Here is a 25080-nt window from a genome sequence, read left to right on the forward strand (position 1 = left end):
TAGTCTGGAACTATCAGACATATGATGGACTGTCAGGCACTCGCTCAGGCTTTTCAGTGTAGCGACTACTACTTTTCCGCACTCTGGGTCACAAAGCCCTCACTCACCGTATGAGTATAACTTCACCGAAGTGTGCAAACTGCCGCAGGAGCTCGTCAATCAAAGCATCATCAAAAAAAGTACTTTCCTGTGCAGAACTTTTGATTGAGACCAGCACTGTGCCATCTGGTGGGCCCTGGACGGCAATAACTTCTTTATAAATTTTTTGTCTCTCTTCAGCTTCCACTTCAAATATATCTATGTCAATCAAGGCAACGACGGGCCTTAGGGCACAGAGGAGTGGAGATGCGTTAGATATGTTTCTAAAGGGACTTATTTCAAACAAACGTCAAGCATCATTAGAAAAACTGAGTTTGCTTAAACCTATGGTCAGAAGTCTTCAGCTCAGCTCTTCCATAGTGCAGCAAGGTGCCAGGGGTCCATGTGTAAAGGATTTTACTTTCATCTTGGAAACTAGCATTCAGGAGATCTAAATCTTCAGCTGCAATTAGAAAATTCAAGAAAGGCCACATGAGAAGGACAGGCAGGTCATGTGACACATGTAAGTGACTACTTCCTTCTAGAACCTTCAGCAGTCTGAGGTTAGAATGACAGAACTCTGGAAGCAGCCAGTATTAGACATCTTTTTTTTTTTTTTTTTTTTTTTTTTTGGTTTTTCAAGACAGGGTTTCTCTGTATAGCCCTGGCTGTCCTGGAACTCACTCTGTAGACCAGGCTGGCCTCGAACTCAGAAATCCTCCTGCCTCTGCCTCCCGAGTGCTGGGATTAAAGACGTGCGCCACCACGCCCGGCTAGTATTAGACATCTTTAATCTAGAAATATATTTGGTCAAGTTATTTTATTCTTTACTTGGGAAGAATTAAGATATTACTTACTTCTAAAATTACTTAAAGGCCTGGGACCAAATAATGTCTCATAAAAGTTCTATTGACTGACAGTGTGGTCATTCAAAAACCACAAGTTCAGAATCAGAAAGTTTACAAAATAAATGTTTCTTCACTTTACATAAAATTATATCACTGAAAAATATGGACATAAAATGTTTTCAAACTGTTTGTTTTATGCTAGATAACCTTTGTATAAAAGGCTTTTGTTGCTCAATACTTCTTGCTCCTTTCCTCCTCCTCACAAAATGCAGATTAATTTACCTAAAGAAAAAGTCCACTCCTAACCTGATCTGTCAAAAGGCCACTTCCTCCTTCTCCAGAGGACACGGTCTGTCCAAGCAGGGGTGCGACACTTCTCACTTGTGTCATAGTCTTCAGAAAACAAGTCATATTTATAGGTCGGAGCAAACGTTACTTTTCCCTCTAAGAATCCTCTAAAGATCTAAAATAAACATACACAAAGTTTTTTCAAAACACATAAACATTTATTTTTTTATTTAAACTTTTAAATTTTTCTTGATTTTTGGGAATTCATGCATGCAGTGAAACATGATCACATATGACCTCTAATGCCCCTTCAACTCTCCCTACCCTCTCAGCATCGTGTCTTCCTTTTTGATAACTCATTAAACCCAACTCGTGCTGTACACATGTGCATAGGTGTGGGGACGTCCACTGTAGCTGCAGCTCTAACCCTCCCTGATGCTGTGGCCCTTTAATACAGTTCCTCATGGGCTGACCCCAACCATGAAATTATGGTTGCTACTTCAGAACTGTAATTTTGCTACTGCTATGAATCCTGATGTGACTCCCGGTGGGTCATGGCCTATAGGTTGAGAACCAGTCCTAATGTGACTCCCAGTGGGTCATGGCCTATAGGTTGAGAACCAGTGTACCAGTGGCCATATCTTTAAAAAAAAAAAGGGTCCTCCCTCCTGCAGTAACTCTCAGCTGCAATGGCTCCTCCACAAGGGATGGGGCCTCTGCAACTCTGGCTGGCTTGGTCCTATGTAGGTTCGGTGCAGGCAACTTTGGCGGCTAAGTGCAAGCCTGCCATAGCCATGCTGTTCGGCACTGCTCATCCTGTTATCCGAACACGCTTTCTGCCTCATCATCTGAGATGTTCCCTGAACCTTGGTGGCGCTGGGGTTAATACGGGTGAATGATTTAGGGCTCAGCACCCTGTCTTATTCCCAGGACTCTGGCAGTTACGGATCTCTTCACTGACTGCTAACACACAAGTAGCTCATTTGACCACGGCTGAGAGCAGCCCAAGCCTGCTGGTGCTGGTTGTACTTTATTTGTGTTTGCCTTTGCACATGTGTGCTGGTGTCCGTGGAGGTCAGAGTAGGGCTTTGGATCCAGGGTCTTCAGATAGGGCAGCAAGTGCCCTTAATGACTGAGCCATCTCTCTAGTCCTATATTTTTATGCTATGAGCTGGATAATCTCATACAAAATATCTGTCTATCTAGTAAATATTTCTAACAGAACAGAACAAAAATTAAAAAAAAAAAAAAAAAAAACCAAAACCAAAAACCCCACAGTAGAGAAATGTGACCTTTTCCCACTTACTCTTCCAGTAGTGAAACTTTAAAAGCATGAATAAAGAAATCACCCTGCCTTATGAGACATTCAGAACTCTGACGGACTGGGATTGCAGCTCAGAAGCAGAGCACGCACCTGGGAAGCATGAGGTCCTTGGTTCAATCACCAGTCTTGCCCCATCGTAGAAGATGGTATGAGATTTTGGGACTCATCTAACCTGATACCACCCACACTCTGGAGTAACAGAGCTGACATCCATGATGGTGAAACAGCCACTGAGGTGACTTCAAGCTTGGTGGCCCCAGTTACTGTACCAGTGGCTCCCAGCCCTTCTACTTAATCTGAGATTCCACATTATTATCATTCCTACAATTATAGGCCTTCTGTTTGATAGTGCATCTTACAGACACATTAACGTATTTTCTTCCTAAGAATAATTATAAACGTTTTAAAAATATTCTCTTCCCCTTCCTTTCTTTCTTATTTCTTTTCTTTCATTCTTTTAAGAAAAAATAATTCTATATGTTTAGCTACAGGTATGTAGAAAAAACTACCAATAAATATACAAATGAAATAAGAAAATATGCTTAATTGTCAAAATTCATACCCTCCTTTTACAACTTTTCTTTATTGTATGTATATTTATAATTTATATGCATGTTGAGTGAAGAGAGCATATATGTGCCACAGGACACCTGTAGAGGTCAGAGGACAACTTTTGGGAGTTGTCACTGAGGCAGGATTTATCTTGATTCTGTAGTTTTACTCCAGGCTGACTGGTCCACAGCCTTCTGGCAATTGACCGGTTCTCATGTCTGCTTCCTAGCTGCCTAAGGATTGCAGTTGCATGCCACTGCGCTGGGGTGTTACCTGGGGCTTGCTGTTTAGGCTCTGAAGATCAAACTCTGATCTTCAGCATTGCAAGGCAAGTGCTTTAACTCCAGTCTCATCTCCCTGGCCCCTCAAACTCCTCCCTCTCCCTCTCCCTAACGGAAAAAAAAAAAAAAAAAAAAAAAAAAAAAAAAAGAAATAACTTTTTATTTCTGTGCATCTTTTTATATGCCTACATGTGGACCTGGAGTTACAGGTGGTTGTGAGCTGCCCAGTGTGTGGGTGCTGGGAACTGAGCTTGGGCTTTTTGTGAGAGCAGTGAGTGCACTTAATTGCTGGGCCACGTCCCCAGCCCTCCAACCCCAGCCCTCCAACGGCCCCTTTTGTAAGACAGCGCTCTTCTCAGGAAGCAGTTACCTGTCCTGCATTTTTCTGGTTGATGAGCTGATCCCCAGCGATCAGAGAATCCCAGTTTTGCTGTCTGATGAGCTCTTTAACCTCTTCATTAGGAAGGTCGATTCGATAGTTGAAATCACCACACCAAAACACATAGTCATGGGAGAAGAGCATTCTTCCCTGGAAACAGGAGACAGCAACCTGGGTGTCACACTGGGTCTCGGCCTCACACGGGCTTGCACTGTCAGCACTGCGCCTTGAGCCCAACAATAGCAAGACAGCAGACGGACGCACACAAACACTGCTGGTGTCTCTAAGGACTGCGGACAGGAAATGTAGGACAAACTGAAATGCAGGGCAAAGGCTGGTCTTACAGAACCGTCAGCAGAAGCTTACCATGGGGAAACTCAGTTTTCGTGCTATTTCTACAAAATCTTCATTTCTCTCTTTGACTTGGGACTGCCCTGCAGCAAAGTGGCTGCAGACGAAGCAAAGGCTGGTGGTGTGGAAGAGCATCCGAATTGCAACGGCGCCCTTGTTTCCAGTTGCACCTCCCATGCCAGTTTTCACAGTATCAACTGCAACATCCCTACAAAGCACAAGTTATGAATGGAAGAGATGGCATCGCACACGCTAGGGCCTTTCTTGTAATGGCTTGAGAAGAGACAGAACGGTGTCTGTCACTGACCTGATAAAAGGAGCGTGCTGTGGTCTGATAAAGACAAACAGGCAGACACCCACCAGCTGCTCCGAGGCCAGCAGGACATATTTGTTGTCCCTGGAGATGGTCTTCTGCAGCTCCACTGCCCACAGCTTCTGGTTGGTTGTGCTACAAAGTATTACAGAGGGAGGGACTCTTAAGGAAAGCTTTATACACAGTTTTATACATCTGATTGCTTAAAAAGAGGAACATTTTCATCCAAGCTGCTCTTTGTTTCTGTTAAAAAGAAAATGTGCATCTTAACCAAAATAATACAGTGTTTCAGTATTTACAACTTATTCAAGAGGAGACCCGGGTTTACTGAGATGGCACACCATGTAAAGGTACCATGGCCAAGCCTGACAGCCCGAGTTCAATCCCCATGACTCTTGGGGAAGGAGAGAACTGACCCCTGAGGTTATCCTCTGACCTCCACATACACACCATTGCACATGTGTGCCTTCATACACACATGCACCCAAACAAATAATGCTAAAATTAAAAACCCCAAGAAATAAACCAAGAGAGATCTGAAATGAGTTAGAAAGAGACGTGAGGTGAGCGACGCAGATAAACGTCACACTTTTATGTCAGGTATTGTTGGGTTAATGAGAAACATGGGCGTCTACAGATCACCTTGTCTCACTCCCACTTATTTTATGAAGCCAACTTTATTATTTTAAAACTCTGTCTGTCTGTCTGTTTCCCTCCCCCACCCTATATCATGCATGTATGTCATGTATGTATAGGTGCCTGAGGAGGCCAGAGACAGGCATTAAAAATGCCGGAGACAGAGCCGTCCTATGGGATGCTGGGAACTGAACGCTGGTTCACTGGAAGAGCAACCAAAGATCTTAACTTAGCAGTACCTCTCTGTCCCCTAAACTAATTTGCTTTTAATTTAAGAAATTTTTCTTTTAAATAATTATGGAGAAAATGTTAAAAGCCTACAATTTGTTAACGGTAAAGTAAGTCATCATATACTAATATTTAGCTTCAATATCTCTTTCCTTCCCTCCTTCTTATAAAACTGGGATATTTTAGCCAAATCTAAGACATATGCCATTTTTCTCATAATTACTTTTATGTCTTTAATATAATGGACATTTTTATCTTTACAAAACCTACAATATCATCACCAAATAGTCACCCTTAATACACCTACAATTGAGAAACAAGATCAACTTTCTGAGTTGCTCGCGGCTGGCTGTTCAGGGAACAGTACTAACCGACGTCACCTACTGATGGCCTGTGCACACATCTATTACCTCACTAAGAGCTATAAAATACTCAGGCTATTATACTAAGCTTCATAAAGAGCTGATAGCAGCTATTCAAATGAAACCGTAAACTCTCCAGAGGGGGAGGAGGGCGAGGGAGGAGGGAGGGGCTCAGAAGACAGCCTGTAGGAGCTGGCTCTTTCCCTTTACCATGGAGATTCTAGTGATCAAACTAGGTCATCAGGCTTGCTGGCAAGTAGCCTTACCTGCTGAGCTAGCTTGCTGGCCCAAAAGCTGTATTTTCAAACAAAAGTGAGAATTTTTATAAAACTTGTATTAGCTATTGTGATCTTGACTGCTTCCCAATATTTGAAGATTTTGATAAAATATCCATTGATGATACCAAAACAGTACATTCACACCAAAGATGTGTCAAAATTAGGAATATCTACATACTCAGTGAACCTTCCTAAATGACCGCGAAACACAGCGTTATGAGACCACTCCATGGGAAATGAGGGACAGGTTTTAGCACAACAAAAGCACAAAAAGCTCACTAATTGGTGTTGGAGGTGGCTCAGCAGTTCCAAGTGTGGGCTACTCTTCCAGGGTGAGCACAGGCAGTCCCTAGCACTCACATGATGGCTCACAGCCATCTGCAGCTCCAGTCTTAGGAGCATCTGATGCCCTCTTCTGACCTCTGTAGGCAGTACCTGTATGTGGCTCGCTTACATACACAAAGGCAAACACTGATGATACACATACACACAAACAAGTCTATTTTTTCTAAGAGGTTAAATTAACAAGGTTTTAGATTCCATTTTCAACTAATCTTTAAGAGGTACTACCACTTGTTCAGTTATTATATAGCACCCGTCAAAGGAGGCATTTTCTAGAAAGGTCATTAAAGGATGTCTCCAACTATATTTTATTTGCTTTTTTTCTTCTTCACGTAATTCACTCATAACAACATTGCAGCACAATATGGAACTGCATGAAGTATATGTAAGAATCCAGGTTTCCTAATGTAGGAAGCGATTTGTAAAACCCGTAAAACACTGCCATGCTTCCCAGTAAACCTCTGCTTTAGACATGCTGCAGAAGAAGAAGGGGAAATGTATGTGAGCGGGCATGGGTTCTCTACTGTTGCTGTGCTTTGTGGGCATGGGCATGGGCGTGGGCACTGCAGTGCACGGCTGGGGTCAGCAGTCACCTCTGGAGAGATGCTTGCCCCTTCTCCTTTATACAGTGGTTCTAGGGTCAAACTCAGGTCATCAGGTTTGGAGAAAAGCCATCTTGCCAGTTTATATTTTTTCAGTCTTAATTTCTAATATCAGTATTTTAAGTTTAGAGAAAGACTCATACCAAAAATACTGAGAACTACTATTTGCAGTTTAGAAAGTACTTTTCCACACATTTTCTCAATTCCAACACTGTGACAGCTCGTTTCCCTATCTTTCATTGCTGTTACCATGCTAGCTTACCTTGCATTCACAATGTTCCCAGCATTCAGCTCCACCATTTCTTCAAAGCCAATTGCAAATATATCAGTTGGCTTACTTCTCTTATCTACAATTAAGCATCCAAAAATACCTTTAAATATAGCATTGGTTAAATGGCAGCCTCAGCCAATAAAGTACAGTCCCAGAGCACATAAAATCCTTTTATGTTTTGAATTTAACGAAATTCATACTGCAGGTAAAAGTTCATCAGTGAAGCCATATTACTGTAAATGTAAGTCTGTTTAAGGATATTTTGAAGATCCTGAAGAACTAAGTAAAATCATTTGAAAACAACTGTTAAAATTTGCGCTACTAACAACAGAAAAATAGTCACTTCTTACAGGTAACAATGAATCAAATCTGCAGAATTAAAAGTCATCTTCTGAGATGATTGAGGCCCAGAGAATCCTTACTGGGGGAACTGAGTGCAAGGGGCACCCCTGTGCCTGCTCAGCATCACACAGCACGTGACGAAGCAGGAACTGAAGCTGGAAGGCTCTAAGCTTTCCTGATACTCATGACACACACAACACTGGGAGCCATGACGGGGCTCAGACCCTGCCTTTGCCACACTGGCTGCAGGGCCCTGTCTGTGTTTTAGGCTCTTCAGCTATGAAACTGGAATAACAGCCTCAACGTAATGAATCTGCTATGAGAATTAAACGTGGGAAAAAACTCCATGATGCTGTTTTTATTATTATTAATCATTCTATTATTATCTCTCTTTTCCACTTGGATTACTGTAACTGAAAACAGCCAGATTTTCATAAATTATCTGAAAGAAATCCTAAAAGCTAAGATATGATAAATTAAAAAGGATTAAAAAAGGAAAATTTTTATCTTGCACAAGTTCCTACACCCAGCACCTTCATATATACTATTGGTATTAACAAGGAAGTTTAAGTGGATTCTTAGGTTCCTAACTTCAATTATACTCAACGTTGGAAAGCTCTCCTGTGAATAGCTCTGTGGCAGAGTGTCCACAATGAACAACTAAGGTTTGTACTATTGTCCTCATGTACATGTGTGTGCACCTGAGGGCTTATGTGTGCCACAGCTATGAAACCTCAGAGTTCTAGAAGAACAATAAGCCCTTTTCTCTCTGAGCTATCTCTCCAGGCCTCTACAACCAAGTTGTCACAATTCCTCCAAAACTGCTCATGATCCACCCTGGAAACTGGGACATTCTGGGCTTACATCCTAAAGTACAAATGATCCACTACAGACTAACCTTGGGTCAGGTCATGTCAGTCTATTTCAATCAAACCAGAAGCCGTCTCTCTCGTGTGTGTACGGCTGCCTTCCAGGACGTCTCCATCCCACTCTTCGCAGACACAATTGGCCAACAAATTTTAAATTTTCTATTGCTTTTATTTTTCTTTTATAAATCAAAGTTTTACTGTGTAGCCTAGGCTTGGCTAGACATTAGAGCAATCCTCCTGTCTCAGTCTCTGGAGTGCTGGGATTACAGATGTAAACCACCATACTCACCTCCACCACTGCTTTTTTGTTTTTGTTTTTTGTTTTTGAGACAGGGTTTCTCTGTGTAGCCCTGGCTGTCCTGGAACTCACTCTGTAGACCAGGCTGGCCTCGAACTTAGAAATCCCCCTGCCTCTGCCTCCCAAGTGCTGGAATTAAAGGCATGCGCCACCGCACCCAGCTTTTTTTTTTTTTTTTAAAACTAAATAGCACATTGTCTACAAATAAAAAGTGAGGGAAGATTTTATCAGACTTAACCTGAGAAATGTTGGCTTTCAAACTAATTTAAAAAGCCGAGTTTCTGTTCTAAATTAGTGAAGTGTCACACTGCAGTCAGGACTTCAATTAACCCCTGATATAAAAGCCAACCTTGAAACTCCTGGATGCCGGCTAACTTGGGAGCGTCCAGAAGCCAGTCTGTGAGCGTCTGGTTCTTGAACGCTATACTGCGGAACTGCTTCCCGCCGTTCACATTCCAGGTGCCAACACACACTCGAATCTTCTTGGGCTTTGAGTATTTGTAGAAGTTCTCACACATGTTCTTTAAGACTTTGGAAGATGCTAATCAAAAACAAGACGCAAGAGAATGTTAGCTGCAGTAAACCATTTGTAAGAGTGTTCTTCGTTAACAGGTGGTATCTAGAAAATACAACTACTGTCACAAGCACAAATAAAAGGCATGCACAGGCACAAGGGAGAGGTCAGCCTTGAATGCCAAGCCCAGCCGGAGGCATTAACCACACTGAATCAATGAAATTAAAATTGGACATAAAAACCCGCTACAGAGTGACTGTAGCAACATACAGCATGCAGGAAGAACTTCTGATTCAATGGTATGCTGGTTTATAATATGTACAACTTAAAAGCCTTAATTTTTTTTTAGCAATATAGCAACTGACTTAAAATTTTATTAAGAAGCTAGTAAAAATATAAATTTTATTTCTCCCTAAACAAAAGCACTTAAAAAACATTTAAAATTCAAATTACTGACAGGCAGCTTGATGAACAATGGCTCCCTCACAAAAATGAGCATTAGGGAAGGAGATGAGATGCTGAGATGAAATCTCCACCTGCAGGGGTCTGTCTCTCTGTCCTTAGCTTCAGCCCTCTGTTCACTCAGCACTCAGCCACAGGCTATGTCAGGCCTGCTCCTATCACACAGCTTTCTGCCTGCAGCTGGAACTCCCCCTGCAACACTCTTCCCTTCTCCCACTCTTTACTTCCAACAAGGCTTCTCTGATCAGCTGCTTAAAACTGTTCTATGCCTTTCAGGTCCCACTGTCCTCCTTTGCTTAGTTTCATATAATCTTTCATATTTTGCCAAATAATCTCACCTGACTATTTTATTATGATATTGAGAACTAGCAGTGTCCTGAGAACTGGGGTTGGGAAAGGTCAGTACCACATTAGTCTCATGACAGTAGTTTTGACTTCCGAGCCGCTGGGAACTGAAGATTATTTGGATAACCATATCTCCAGTCACTTAAGAGCAGCTGTGTGCATTTTTCAACCTCGTTCTGTTTGATTTGATCATCTATAGCGATGACTGGGTGCAAACAAAAGCAGATTATCTGCTCTCTCTTCAGTACAACTAACTAAAGCTGACAACATCCAGCAGAAAACCATTCTCTATTATTATAGACATCACTGGACTTTAAAGTCATTGCCACTGTTACTGTGAAAAACAGCACTAAAAATCCACTCGGTATCAAGATGTCCATTCTGTGACTATACAGCTTAAGGAACTGAGCAAAGCAGTAATGCCATGTGCACAAACCAGGCTGTCATGTTGTTTGAATTAATAAGGTCAAGTCAGTTTACAAATAGAATAAGAAGGTAGAGTATAATCGTAGTTTCTTCTCAACACATTGGCACCTAATGTGTTTAAAGAAATGGGTCTGTTAAGACCAGAGATGTCTAAATGCTATGTCCTTACAGAAATGGAGTCATTTCCTAACCCAGTGCACAGCCAGGTGCTCCCTCCTCACTTTCATTTAAAACAAAACAGCCACACTTTGTCAGAAGAGTCACAATGGTGATCAGGCAAAGCGTCCTCAGGAGGGGAAGAAGGTGCTGACTTGCAGCTAAATTCTGGCAAGACTTTCTTTGTCCTGTTTGCTACAGATTCACTTTTAAAGGCAAGATCATAAACCACAGAGAATGAAGAGATGAAATTCCTATGAAATCAGAGGCAAGGAAAAGAGGAGCCATATTAAGTTCAACATGCACCTGCTCTGACTTGGTGAGCAACATGATGCTGTTTAAAGTGAGAAGGCTTCAGATCTTGTTTTAGTGCAGGTCTGTAGTTCTAGAGAACAAGTCGTCTGCAAAGCAAGGGGATGAGCCAGCAACCTGTGTGCGGGGCAGTGCTGAGTGGGTGGAAGCAGCATGGACAGCATCTGGACAATGCAATAGTCCTGTGCAGGCCGTTTCCTGCAGTCTGTGGCGAGTAAGATCTAACAGTGAGAATGTGCAAGGAGATATAAAGGGAATTTAATCTAGCTGAATCATCGCCCATTGGAATATGCCTCTGATGCAGGAAGAGAAAGAATCCTGTATATTTCTTCCTGAATAAAGTATTTAATTCCTGCAAACTTAAAATTTTTATTTGGAATAATAATATTAATTTATTCTGTAAAATGATGAAATTACACCTATGTGTGTTTAACATCAGCTTTAGAAAAATAAAGAAAAGGTTGCTTTTATTTATACATTGATTTTTCTATACTGTACCTGACTGTAAAGTCTGTTCAGAAACTATGGATGCATCAAGAAGAAAACAAAGAATCATTAGTAAAACAACAAGTTACATCTAAAACTTATTGTGCTACCTTAAAACATCCTGAGATGGCATTATTTCTTTCCAGCTGACAACTTGAATCTGTTTTCTGAAGCTGTCACAGCGAAGACAATAACTAACCATAGCTGATACAAACCGTGTGTCTGATGACATCAGCCTACGCTGACTTACTGACGTCCACTGCTTCACACAGTGACGGTTCTCCTCTTCCAGAAGCTCGTGGGTGCGTGTGTGTGTGCATGTGTGTGTGTGTGTGTGTGTGTGTGTGTGTATGTGTGAAAAAGAGAGCATGAGTATAAAAATCTAAGAGGCTGAAGGACACCAAAGATATGGAAAGATATGTCTTAACACATAACTTTTAATATTCTTTTCTGGGACTCACCAGTTGCTAATTGCTATCAGTTCAGCTATAACAAGACAAGTGCATTCTAGAACCATCAACTACATTATGTAAAACTGCAAATCCCTGTGGATGTAAAGGTTTATGGGGAAAATGGGGTTGGGTATCACACATAAAAACTTGGAAAGTGACACGCCAAAGAAGACAGGAACCTAATTTAAACAACAGCATAGTACTATGTATGTTAAATGGTTGTGAAATGCATGACTATACAATAGTAAGGCACTAACTACATCTTTAAAAAAATATGAAGGTGGCTTGTAGAAACGGGCATCAGAAGGGCATAGCAACTGTGAACAGTAGCGAAAGGGCTATAAGAAAATGGATGGGAAGTCGACATCAGATATGGGTGGGTATGGCTCAAAAGACATGTTGAAATGCAGAAGGCAAGATGTGTAAGGTATGTGCATATGGCTATGCACGTTTTATAAATCTGCACCCATACTGGCTCTGCTGGGTAGTTTTCTGCATTTGCCTAATGTTGCTTGCCAGCAAAATCACGCAAAAGCTCATGCAAAACTGGCATCATGTTCACATTATCACCTAATGTATGTATCAACCACACTGGAACGAGCTGCCTCGTTCAGTGTCAGAACAAGCACGGCAGTGGAGCTGACCACTTGTGAGAGGCACGTGACACATGGTGAGATGCGCAGGGAACTAGACACCTGCCGCTTAGCTCAGCTTAGCTCAGCTCGGGGAGCTCCTGGGCGCTTGCTTCTCCTCTCCCCTCACACACTTACTTTCCATTGTTGTTTATTAATGCCTCCACATCAGAGTAGGGACGGTGCAAAGAGTGACAAAACAGAAATCAGTCAGTCTCTACTGGAACCAGGAAGAAGTCTGAAGTTCAAAGATGTAGTAAGTATCAGACTCTTTTTAAAAAAAGAATTTGAGTAGGTCCCCTCCCCCAAGACTACTTATACATCCCTGAGACGCTTGCTTGTCATGAAAAACCTTCCCAGCGTCAGGAGAAGCCTGACATGCTATGATCACCTGCATGGTCAGTCTCAAGAGGGGACCACCAGATATAGGATATGTCCTGTGTGGAGAGCGTGTGTTGGAAGGCTTGGAGCTAACAGGAAAAGAAGTCCACAGTGCTCTAAAGTTCTAATGGAAAAAGTGGAACTGAAGGAATCTACGTGAGCTTGTCAATTCTACCTCAATAAGCTGGTGAGAGGCGGGAAGTCCAATGCAGTGCATGTATAATGACTGTTGTTAGTTTCCTCAAAACCTTGCTTTTATGTATTAATATGAAGTTATTTTTGTGACACTTAGTAAAAGACAAACAAAAAGGTAAAAAGCTATGTTGGGGGAAAAAGTTACTTTGAAAGCTATATATTTATGTCAAATATTAAAATGGATAACAGAGGTCAGTGGGCAGTAACAAACATTACTTTCAATCATTACTATGATTTAAGCGGATTCAAACAATACCAACCAAAGTAAGGTGTGGTATTCATGAAAAATTAACCTACACAGACACAGGGTGTTCTCAATGAGGCACTGGCGTATAGCTGGATTGTCAAATGCTTTAAAGTGCTACCCTATAGATACTCTACGGAATCCAGCCCTGCCTCAGGGCTAGCAGCACTTAGGCGATATAGTCCGCAAGACATAATCTATAGAAGAAAGTATACATAGTGTTCAGGATAAAACAGCCAGTTTGTGGCTAAGTACCACAGTATTAACATTTGACAAGAGGAAAACTTCATTAGAGAATCCTATTTCATAAAAATGACTGATACAGAAACTCCTTCCAAAATTACTTAAATAAACTACAGCCTAAAAAATATTCATATAAATAAGTTTAAATTATTGGGAGACTTATTTGGGAGACTTTTAAAGGCAATAAATAAATGAAGTAATAAAATAGAAAGTACACATACCACGCAAACTTCCAGTAGTTAGAAGTGCTCGGGCTTTGTCAGCTAAGTCGCTGTTGAGAGTGTTTCCCAGAAGCAGAACATCAATGGCTTCCTGCTTGGAGCTGTCGAAGAAGTTATTCTGAATGGTTCTGGTGACAGATCTCGCACCATCTTTTAACTTTCCAGCCTGTCATGGGAGAAAGGAGCATGGCCCTTGCTCAAAATACTGTTGATTTTGCTCAATGAGTATTTTGCAATTTTAAATAGATTTTTATAAAATTCTAGTATTAAAAAGGTTCTAATAATTAATTATCTTTTAAATGTGTAACTACATAGAAAGGCTTTAAAATGTAACTGTTCCCTTACAGTCTGCACAAAGAAAATGATAAACTAAATGCCATAACTTCATCTAGTAACATACTGAGCAGTAAATACTTCATATTGTGTTTATGTGAATTAAGAAAATGCCTTTCTACAGCCTAGCGTTTAACTGTAAGGTGGGGAAGGCAGCAGGGACAAAGGATGATAGATTGAACTTACAGCTCCCAGCAAACCTTCTACGTTCTCGGGAAGTATAAAAGTGAAATTGCACCCCAATAATTTGATGGCAGTTAAAGACAGAACTGAATCTAAAACCAAAGATCTTGTTAAAAAAAGATTTGTAGTAACATCTCAAATATGATAAATTTTAGTTTGTATATTCGAGATATTTTGCTGCCTACACAAATACAAATCACAAAAATAAATACCTATTCCAATAGTGAAAGGGCTAATTACAACTTTAATGAACGGGTATTTCACTTATCCATAATATCAGACAATATTTATTTTGATCCTATAGAGTTTTAACTGTCAAAAGTAACTTTGGTTTGGAATGTATAATTTTTATCCCTTTGAAAAATAACAGTAATTATAGGCTTCTTTTTAAAATAAAGAGCCATTTTTATATGCTACTAAATGTAACATGGCATTAAATCATTATTTTTTGTCATGAAATAAATAAAATGTTGTTATTTTAAAAAGAGCACTCACCAGTCACATTATCAGGCAATTAATCAAAAGGAGCCGAGAGAAAGGAAAAGAAAGCAGTTCAGAGGTTAGATTTAAGCTCAATTCAGACTAGTATATTTAATATTAATATATAAAGAGTTCATATCTATACATCATGTTAAAGATAAGTATACTGAATATATGCAACTTATGTACATATATTGTCTTAGTCACAGCAGAAACCAAAGGCAGAAGAATATAAAAGAATATTTTGAAGCAACAGTTGGAGAGTCAGAGTTTAATAACGAGAATTATGCTACTTTACAGGAGTAAATGAAAGTCAAGCAATTTCAGATTTCTACAGACAGCAGTGTTTAGGGAGTGCGACTTCTAGAAAGCACTCCTGAGGGATGAGAGGTGCCCTGCAGGTGAGGCCAGCCTGCAGCCGAGGAGGCCTACTGAACACAAAGACTTGAGATGAGGGCTGGAGAGATGGCTTAGCGGTTAAGAGCACTGACTGCTCTTCTGAAGGTCCTGAGTTCAAATCCCAGCAACCACATGGTGGCTCACAACCATCCGTAACAAGATCTGATGCCCTCTTCTGGAGTGTCTGAAGATAGCTACAGTGTACTTACATATAATAAATAAATTTTAAAAAATATTAAAAGAAAAAAAAGACTTGAGATGCTGAGTGATCCTCTAGGGACCTCAGCTGCTGGGCTGCTGGGCTGCTGGGCTGCTAGGCTGCAGCTCCTGAGACCATTTAAGACAGTAACACTTTCTCCTTTTGTTGACTGGTGTTTTGTTTTGTTTGCTTTTTTTAAACTGAACTTGCTAGACCTGGTACTCTCTAAATACCCTAGGTTGGTTTGAACCTGTGGCAATCCTCCTGTCTCAACTTCTCCAATGCTGAGATTATAGGGATGAACCACCACCTTCCCTGGCTAAATGTTCTCACTTTTATCCAGAAATAATTGGAGGAATTAAGAGATTTAGAAAAAATTAAACAAAGGCCAAGGTCCCTTAAAGAGGTAAACAAGATTTAAGAACATAGACCATAAAACATATTCCAAATACAGCCCCAAATCCCATGACAAAGGCCAAGTATGGAAGAGAAAAGTAGCCTGAAAATAATACAAGCAGCTACAAGTCCTGAGGAGATTCAGAATGGTCACCACTCCACGCACCACACTTACTACACAGCGTAGCTTCCATTGAAAGCAAGAAGAGCAGAGTAAAGCTCAGCCCAACGAATCCCGGGCTCACTGCACTGCTTGTATCAATTGGTGACAGGCTGTGTGTCTACCCACTGTCTGTGACACACTTCCTAAATAGAGGCCCTGTGTCAAGTGTAGGACACAAAGACAAATGAGACAGGACTCTATTAGGACTATGTTGCTGTTGTTTTTTAAAAATCTTATTCAAAAGGAACATAAACCATTTTAAAAGTGAGAGAGGTAGATGATATTAAACCATATAAGTACATACATAGTGGATTATCTTTAAAAGTATACTGACCCCTGAAGCCTAAAGAAGTCTCTGTTTCATTAATCATCAGAATCTATGACATGTATCAAACAGAACATGAAAGTATTGGGAACCAGTCCTAAAAGACACCTGCTAATATAAAAACTATTATTTACAAAGTCATTTCAGAGCGTTCTACAGAGAGGAGAGAGGCGAAAGTCAGTGACAACTCTGGCCCTACCTTGGCCTTCCCTTCCAGGGCCCCGGTGCCTGCATATATTTTACTGATTGAGTCGCCATTCACAGACCACATGGACCGGAAAACCTCTTGGAAGCGGGTCACCAGCTGAGGCTTCTCAGCCAAGCCCAGAGCTTCCAGCTGCTTAGCGAGCATCTGAAAGAGCAGACAAGGATTTTTAAGGTAAATATAGTAATATATTCGTTGTAATGTAACTTTTTACAACTATTAGAATTAAAGTTAAAATTTATAAATATACAACTCTGAAAGTATTAACACTTCATTGGGCTATGTTTACTACCACTTCAATTTTTTAAGGTTAAAACTTGTAGTTTTTTTTTAAAGTTTTTGAATCAGGAGATTCAAAAGAGGACATGGATTTGGAAATAAAAGAAGTAATGTTCCCTTCAATTATCTTATAGCCATCCATCCCAGTTTACCTTGCTCACTGAAGAAACTAGCTAAGTCACTACTAATCTATAAAGGAGAGCAAAACTATGTATCTAAATATAGTTTACGTAAATGTAAATACTAGGTTTTCATTTTGGACTTCGTTCTTGAAGCTTGGGTAATTAAGGTCACATGAGCAATAGAAGCAGCAAGCTGCCCCTGAGTGTCATACTGTGGGAACCAAGTGCACATTTCAAGGGCCTTTGGGGGACAAACCCTCCACTGCAGGTGGCAATGTAAGCACTGTACAAGCTACTGATCACTCCAGCAGCATGGACGCAATGCCTGCTCCCCTTACTAATTCCAGCAGTTAGCTATTCTTGCTCTTTTGCTAAACTCCTACTTACATTTTCTTCTTTTCTGTTAGGTGTGGTAACTATACTTACAAAAGAGATAAAAATAGCCGGGCATGTCAGCGCACGCCTTTAATCCCAGCACTCGGGAGGCAGAGGCAGGCGGAGTTCTGAGTTCAAGGCCAGCCTGGTCTACAAAGTGAGTTCCAGGACAGCCAGGNAAAAAAAAAAAAAAAAAAGAGTTAAAAATACAGTAAGGCCCCTCAATTGGCTCATTTTATTCCTGAGGCTGATGCTAGAGTTATTCTGTGCTTACATGGGACATAAAATAGCCCACGGGTCTCCTTTATTGGTTAAATCGTTCAATCTTTAAGAAGTGGGAAAGCAAATTTCCCTTTACTATTAGTCTGTATAACTCTAATTTAGCGATAAGTTTTGTGACTGGTTAACCAAATGCAACCGACAGAGGGCACACTCTCACATCACACTTTCAATAGTAAAAGTCAACTGAGACAGACTGGAAATGAACATTGGTCAGTTAAGAACTCCAATAACCGTGTGCAGATCCTGTAAATACAGCGAGCCACTGAAAGCCAGGGCCTCAATCAAACTGAGCCATTTGAATTTATCTAAGGACAACCTGCCTTCTCTCACATCTCATATGCAATAAAAAATGTCAATGATAGGTTTCAAAAAAAAGTCAAAACAGTAAAATTTATTTACTTACATAAAATAGATCTCTGCCACTGAGAACTTTATACAACTGGATTTTCATTTTTGAGGCAGAAGCTAAGTTTCTATAATCAATTAACTAATTCTCTGGACAAATCTAAGATCATTAACTGGAGAAGAAAAATCAGTTACTTTCTATTTCTGCCTCTATACTTCTTGAAAACTACGTCCTTCCTAATGCAAAGAAAGAGAGGGCACCAGCAGCACCCCATGACGCTGACTTACGGGACAGGGAAGAGCTGGCAGCTCACTGCTGCTCCAGTTTAAATACTCACTGGCTGAGCCTCTGCCTTCACTAGACACATGGTGAGTAAACACTAAAATAAACATAAACAATGCCCCTTGGGTTGAGTTACAAACTATCAAAATAAAACTCTATAGAAATACACATGTAAAAATAGATTTTAAAATCCTAAATTAAAAATCTTGAAAACTTCAGATAAAGTTAAAATCCATGCACACTGTTTCAAGAGACAGGCCGAAAAAAAAAAACAAAAAAAAAAAAACAATGATCACTCCAATCTACACGCAGGCGCCTGTCTGTCTGTCTGTCTGTCTGTCTGTCTAAAGGCATGCTAAGGAAGAATAGAAGGACATAGCTGACAGCTCTCAGAGTAGATGAAAGGAACAGCTAAATCTCAAGGTGTCTGAGAGCTGGGGTGGGGGCGCAGAGAAAGGCAAGAAGTAAAACCAAAGGTGAATAAGAAGGCCCTGCTTCAGGACTTTATTTATTTTATTTATTTTTTTATTTTTTTTCCGAGACAGGGTTTCTCTGGGCACTCACTTTGTAGACCAGGCTGGCCTCGAACTCAGAAATCCGCCTGCCTCTGCCTCCCGAGTGCTGGGATTAAAGGCGTGCGCCACCACGCCCGGCCTGCTTCAGGACTTTAATCAGCTAGAAACACAGGCTTTACAGGAGCACTCGGGATACACACGGCACAGGCAGTGATCTTTACCTCTAAGCCAAGGAATGCCTGCACGCTGTTTGTTCTATCCAGACAATCCAGGCAGTTTGTTCGAACTGTTCCACTCTGGCACCTGTAACAATGTCAATAAAGTTACATGGCTAGTTTACAACAAGAAGAAAGCATCAACAAGCCAGCAGCGACAGACAGGACGAAGTTTGGGTGCCCTTCTACTTCCTACTTTATACCATCACCATTTTCAGGCACAAAATAACCATAAAAATATGAAACAGTTAGCATCTACACACACCTAGCATCTACATGCTAACGTTTTACCACATGCTTTTCATTACATATCTACCACACATTTATTTTAACTAAGCCTAAAGTTAGGGGATAAACATACATTCAGGTTTATAATCCTACTGCTCTTTCCACAAAAATAACAAATATTTTGGAAATGGTTTTTTAAACAAATGAACAAACAAGCAAGAACTCTTGTACTGACTGCCCTATAGAGCCGCTATGGCATAAAAACACAAATTGAAAAAAGCCAATAACTTTGATCTTTGTTTATAAGTTTACTTCAATCTAAAATCTGAACTTTAAAACCTTTGAACAATTTTCTTATTCCACATGCAAAAGCTAACGATCTAAGTTACAGCAATGCAGACAATAGGTAAACATTTCCCTTTATTCACATGTAATGGCCATTTCTAGAGTCAAGAATGATTGAAACTGCAGCTTTCCTAACAGCATGAAGAAGTCGGAAGCCAGGTGAACAGCAGCTCTAATGCTTCCCAGACACGTGACCCGGAGCAGCTCAAGCCCATGCCTCAGTTTCCACAGATGTGGAAGGCACCATCATAGACACTATTTGTTACAGTAAAGACACCCACACTGCTGCCTCACACTGTTTCTAGATGATGGAACTTATTATTATTAGTTGCTGAAATATGGAGAAAAAAACCTCTAAACTTAACATAAAGAACTAAAAATACTGTAAAATTATAAACTGCAACATAGAAAAGAAAAATTAAAAGTTCAATGTTAACAATAATTTATACCAAAGTTCCAATTTAAAGAGAAGAAAGAGCCGTCAAACCTTTGAACTTCACTGCCATCGAAATAAAAAAATCCGTAATCTAGAAACTTCTGGACTTGTGGTTTGAGAATGCTGTGTAGTTTTTCTGCCTTTCCTCCTTTAACCATTTGATGATAGTCAAAGGACACCATGTGGATATCAGAGGCGTGTTCGGAGGCTTTCAAATGACTCTGGAAGGAAAACGGCAAATGTTCACACAGCTGTTAGCTGTGGCCTACTGCTGCAGCCCCAGACACACACTTACAGTCCAAGCTGTGGCATAGGAAGTTCTCTGAAATTTTACTAACCCCCCAAAACTCTCACTGACACTGGCAGCAAAAGGAACATTTTTTTGATACCTAATGGCATTTATTTTCTAAAATCCATACACTATCCCAGAGAGACTGAGTGGCAAAATTAATTCAGGGGACCTAATTAGGTTGGTTTAGAAAATGAAATAGTTTTCAATAACCAGTGTTTTATTGTTATGAACAAATTTAGTAAGTACTTTTGCCTTCTAAGAATCTAAAATAAAATACCTTAATTTTTAACACAAAGTCTAATCAGAGATTAAAGAATTCATCTTTTATGCTCTCATTCAATACTATGTATATTTTTTAACTTCACCTTTAAAACATGACTCTCAAAAGCACAATGTTTAATTAACAATAATTTCCTCAAAACAAAGCAAAACAATAATTTTCTCGCAGGGTAGTGGTGGCGCACGCCTTTAGTCCCAGCACTTGGGAGGCAGAGGCAAACGGATTTCTGAGTTCAAGGCCAGCCTGGTCTACAGAATGAGTTCCAGGACAGCCAGGGCTACACAGAGAAACCCTGTCTCAAAAAACCAAGTTAAAAAAAAAGTTATAAGACACAAAACAAAACAATAATTTCCTCATAATCTTAAAAAATAGCTAATTAGGTTATTTTCCCATTTAACTAGACTCCTAATTTAAACCTTAGAAAATGTTTTCTGGCTATTCTATGTACCTTATATAACAAAATTTACATCGATCCAAAACTGATTAATTATTTTGCCTATACTGCATTCTAACGGCCTCAGAGAGCTAAAGGCATCACTGGGCCCTAACTTGTGCCTAGGAGGCCCCTTGGCATACAGGGAGTCTGATTGCTTTGCTTGGTTTCCACTCTAGGTGAGCAGAAGAGACGACAGTGGTCCCACTCACCTGGAAAGCCTTGCTCAGCATATGCTCGCCTTCCTTGGACCCAAGCAGATTCACTACTATCTGTTTACCATACAAGTCCTTAAGTGTTCGGAAATGCCTAGTGACAAAAGACAGGACACTGTATATAGCCTTCTCCCAGTAAACAAGAAACTTACACAATTTGCTAACTTGGTGATACAAATCCATCCTACACGTTCTCAAACACCTGCACTTATAAAGTTCAGTAAGTTCAATTTTCTCTCTGACTTGTGGATGCCACACTCTCACCCCCTGGTGCTCTGGAGTCGTCCAGCCTCTGGCTTACTTTCCATTGTGAAGCTGACAACAGACAAGGCAGGTCATAGCACACTGGGCCCTTCTGATGCCCACATGCTTCAGGGACATTCAGAAGGGCCCCCTGACTAGCTCCAGCCCTTGAAGGATCCCTTAGCTGTGGCTTTTCTTCCCACAGTTTCTGTTACTTGAAGTCAATCAGGGTCTAAAAAAGCTGACATCTCTGTTCCTGAGAGATGATACATTATGCACTCATTTTAGCACAGTACAGTTATAATTCTCCCACTTTTAAAATTTTTTATTGAGAATTTCATACATGCAATAATACAACTAGTTATTAATAAGAGTTAATCTCTCACTGTGTCTATCTATAAATGAATATTAATATATTTATATATGCTCAAGAGAAACTTTAGTGCAAGGTGGTGTGGTTAATATAAACCTGTATTCAATGAGGTACTACTAGAAAAAAATGCAATTAAAAAACAAAGAAAAGGCAGTTCTACCTGTCAAAGGCAGGCGCATTGGCTTCAAATCCCCTTGACATGCGAACACGATGGGATCCCACCTTAGGCAAGGAAAAAGACTCAATCATTACCCAAACCACCATCAGGACAGAAGTGTCCCCCCTGCAGTCCAAGTAACCCATTTAGTGAGCACTGTGCATGAGAGGCCTGGCCCTCACTCGGGCGATCTGTTCAGACTTCAAGGGGTCCCCTGTTCTGGGCTGTAAGGAGAACCCTCACATAAAAGGAATGACGGTCAGGTGTGCCAGCACACAGCTGTGACACCAGCACTCAGCTTTACACTGACTGAAACAACAACAAAAAGCCCAATTGTAGAAACTTAGATTTAAAAAGTAACATCAGAGATTGGCTTAGTATTATTTGTTGTGTGAACCATCTAAACTCAGCATATGACAGAGAAGGTTTTTCTATGTTTTATATCTTGTACGACCTAACAAAGATAGAAAGAAAAATATATAACGTGAAACAGCCAACATGCAAAATTCACTTTTATTTCCATGACATAAAAAAACTAGGAAGCTGGGCATGGTAGTACGCCTTTAATTCCAGCACTTGGGATTCAGAGATAGGAAGAATGCCATCAAATTCAAGAGTAACCTGGTCTACATGGATCCAGGCCAGGGCTACACAGTGAGACCCTGTTTAAAAAAAATAACAAGCACATGTCTTTGATCCTCATAGTGGTCATGTATGCTGTAAATGACAAAAGGAAATAGAAAAGCAAAAAGAACAAGCTACACCCACTAGGAAATACTCATTGACAGCAATTTTCTGGTGGAAGAGATTTTTGAGTGCTTTCATACATACTATTTACCTTATTTCAAACTTAAATATATATTCTGTTTAAGTTCTATGTAAGTAATTTTTTTAAAAAAGGTTCAGATGAGAGATTTACATTCCTGACCAAAATTTCTACTTTCCCACGTAGCCTATTACTAACAATGTGCACATGTCTTTTTCTCTATAATGGTAAAGACTCTAGTTAGCTCAGTAAAACTCCAAACACATTAAAGAACAAACCCAACCAAGCCAGTCCTTCCTAGAGCTGGTAGGATGGCTCAGTGGTTAAGAGCACGAATTGCTCTTCCACAGGACCTGAGTTCAAGCAGCACCTATGTCTGGTAGCTCACAAATGCCTGTAGCTGTGGATTCAGAGAAGGGGAGCCTGGACACAAGTCCTGCGTGCATGCACACGTCTCCTACCCCCACCTCAAATATAAAGAAGGATGTGATTTCTTCCTGCAGACTCAGACTTTCCAGGCCAATCTCATAGCCACATAACCACAAGAACAGCACGTGCTACAGAATTAAAAATGTTGTGCTAGAGGAGGAAACAAGATGGAGACTATCGGAATCTCCGCCTGACATGGGTTACACTTCTGTTTTCACACAGGCAAGCGGAGTTACTGAGACAGACCTAAGAGATGCCAGAGGAGAGACAGACAGACATAGCAGATGCCAGAGCTTCACTTGGAAACCTTCCTCTGATCTGAGACTTCTGGATCGACGTTTCCCAGAAGTCTTTCCTGCTAATACATGGACAAAGCAACTTGTTAAAAGGGGTCGAGGAGGAGCTCTGCCATATCATTACGTAGTCTGACAAGGAAACAAGACAAAAAACCGAGCTCTGCTATGCTTCCTCAACTCCACAGTTCAGAACTGTAAACCCAGCCTCAAAATGGCCACAAGCTCCAGACAGCACATCACCATAAACAAACGAACAAAGTCAGTCCCTAAAATAAATTCTCCTCCCGAGAATACATGCAACACGGAAGGACCGTTTACAGCCCCCGAAAGCAAGAGGCCTAGTTTTGTTCCACAGGACAGTTAAGCCTTGGCATGGTTTTTTTATTTTCGAAAATCAATATCTATTTCTATACTTTCTTAAAAATAAATAATGTATTTTCATTCCTTTATTACCACTCTTTTAGAACAATGGAGGAAATGTTTTAGTACAAAATATATTCACAGAAAGGGCCCATTCTCAGGAGGCTAAGGCAGGATAACTGTCATGTATTCGAGGCCAGCCTGGGCTACATAGTGCTACACCAGCCAGGCCTATATTGCAAGAACCATTCTTAAAAGCAAAGACCAAGCCGGGCGTGGTGGCGCACACCTTTAATCCCAGCACTCGGGAGGCAGAGGCAGGCGGATTTCTGAGTTCAAGGCCAGCCTGGTCTACAGAGTGAGTTCCAGGGCAGCCAGGGCTACACAGAGAAACCCTGTCTCGGAAAACAAACAAACAAACAAAAGCAAAGACCAATCTTTTGTTATTTGAAGGAAAGTTGATTTTAGAGACTACTAAAGTAAATAACTGTGAAAAACAGAATCAGGCACCCCTCCTCAATGAGTCAACAACAGTCCAGCTAGGTCATAATTTAGGATAATTCTTAGAGTATCTCAGTGACTCAAAATTCACTGTCTCTATAAGAAATGCATGGCTGACAACACGAAAGTTTTCAGAGAACAATAGCCAGCAAGACTCCCTGTGAGGTGAGACCTTACTACAGGAGAAGGAAGAAACAAAGTCCAATCCAGGGGACTCCTTTAATGTAGCTATTCAGGATCCAACTTTGCTAAACAAATACTATGATTCAGAACTTCCGGAAAAAGTATCAGAGAAGCAGTACAACGCAGGGCCTGCAAATCAACCACTGTTCCCAAAACAAAAGCATCCACCTCGCATCAGGCTGGGCTTTAGGACTCTTCTTAAAGCTGGTACTCAACCATTCTCCAAAGATCTCAAAAGCATAGAAAAGTGAGGCTGGGCTGGCATACTTTTCTAAGAGTGTCAGGAACCTGCTCCATGCTTAAAACAAAGTCTACACCTGGCTGGATGTGGTGGCACACATCTTTAAAACTAGCACGCAGGAGGCAGAGGCAAGGCCAGCTTGGTGTATATACAGAGGCTCCAGGCCAGCCAGAACTACAGTGAGACCCTGCCTCAAAATCAAAAGCAACAAAACAAAACAAAATAAAAACCCACCAAATTCCAAAGCAAACCCAACCAAAACAAACAAAAAAGCCTCACACCAGTCAGACTAGTCTTGACAATAACTAAGAACAAGTATTCATTGCATCGTTAGTCCTTGGCATACCTTAAGTAGACTAACACTGGACAATCACGAGGCCTCCAGCTTCTACAGAGGAAGCAAGGCTTTGTTTTCAGTATCATGCTCAATCCGACCTGAGACCCAGCCTGCTAGATCACACACACCACAGGCCTATGATGAACATGGCTCTT

At 40.7% G+C, this 25080-nt stretch overlaps 1 protein-coding gene across 9 annotated transcripts in view; it reads right to left on the bottom strand.

Annotated features, from left to right (window-relative positions):
- Window positions 1–25080, bottom strand: part of Synj1 (synaptojanin 1) — a 79845-nt gene that overhangs the window by 28010 nt on the left and 26755 nt on the right. For 4 of the 9 annotated variants that reach the window (XM_029470616.1, XM_029470624.1, XM_029470623.1 and 1 more), the window contains exons 7-21: window positions 21816–21877; window positions 21037–21133; window positions 19871–20040; window positions 18817–18898; window positions 16389–16541; window positions 13712–13868; window positions 11356–11379; window positions 8992–9183; window positions 7125–7209; window positions 4409–4549; window positions 4117–4309; window positions 3742–3900; window positions 1233–1389; window positions 424–541; window positions 108–323 (exon numbers count right to left, since the gene is read on the bottom strand). In XM_029470616.1, the coding sequence (XP_029326476.1) occupies window positions 108–323; window positions 424–541; window positions 1233–1389; window positions 3742–3900; window positions 4117–4309; window positions 4409–4549; window positions 7125–7209; window positions 8992–9183; window positions 11356–11379; window positions 13712–13868; window positions 16389–16541; window positions 18817–18898; window positions 19871–20040; window positions 21037–21133; window positions 21816–21877 (2006 nt within the window). Of the gene's footprint in view, window positions 1–107; window positions 324–423; window positions 542–1232; window positions 1390–3741; window positions 3901–4116; window positions 4310–4408; window positions 4550–7124; window positions 7210–8991; window positions 9184–11355; window positions 11380–13711; window positions 13878–16388; window positions 16542–18816; window positions 18899–19870; window positions 20041–21036; window positions 21134–21815; window positions 21878–25080 lie in introns of all 9 variants that reach the window. The other 5 variants (XM_029470617.1, XM_029470621.1, XM_029470620.1 and 2 more) reach the window with 2 other exon arrangements.

This window comes from Mus caroli, chromosome 16 (genome assembly GCF_900094665.2).
Source record: "Mus caroli chromosome 16, CAROLI_EIJ_v1.1, whole genome shotgun sequence".
Taxonomy (NCBI): Eukaryota; Metazoa; Chordata; class Mammalia; order Rodentia; family Muridae; genus Mus; species Mus caroli.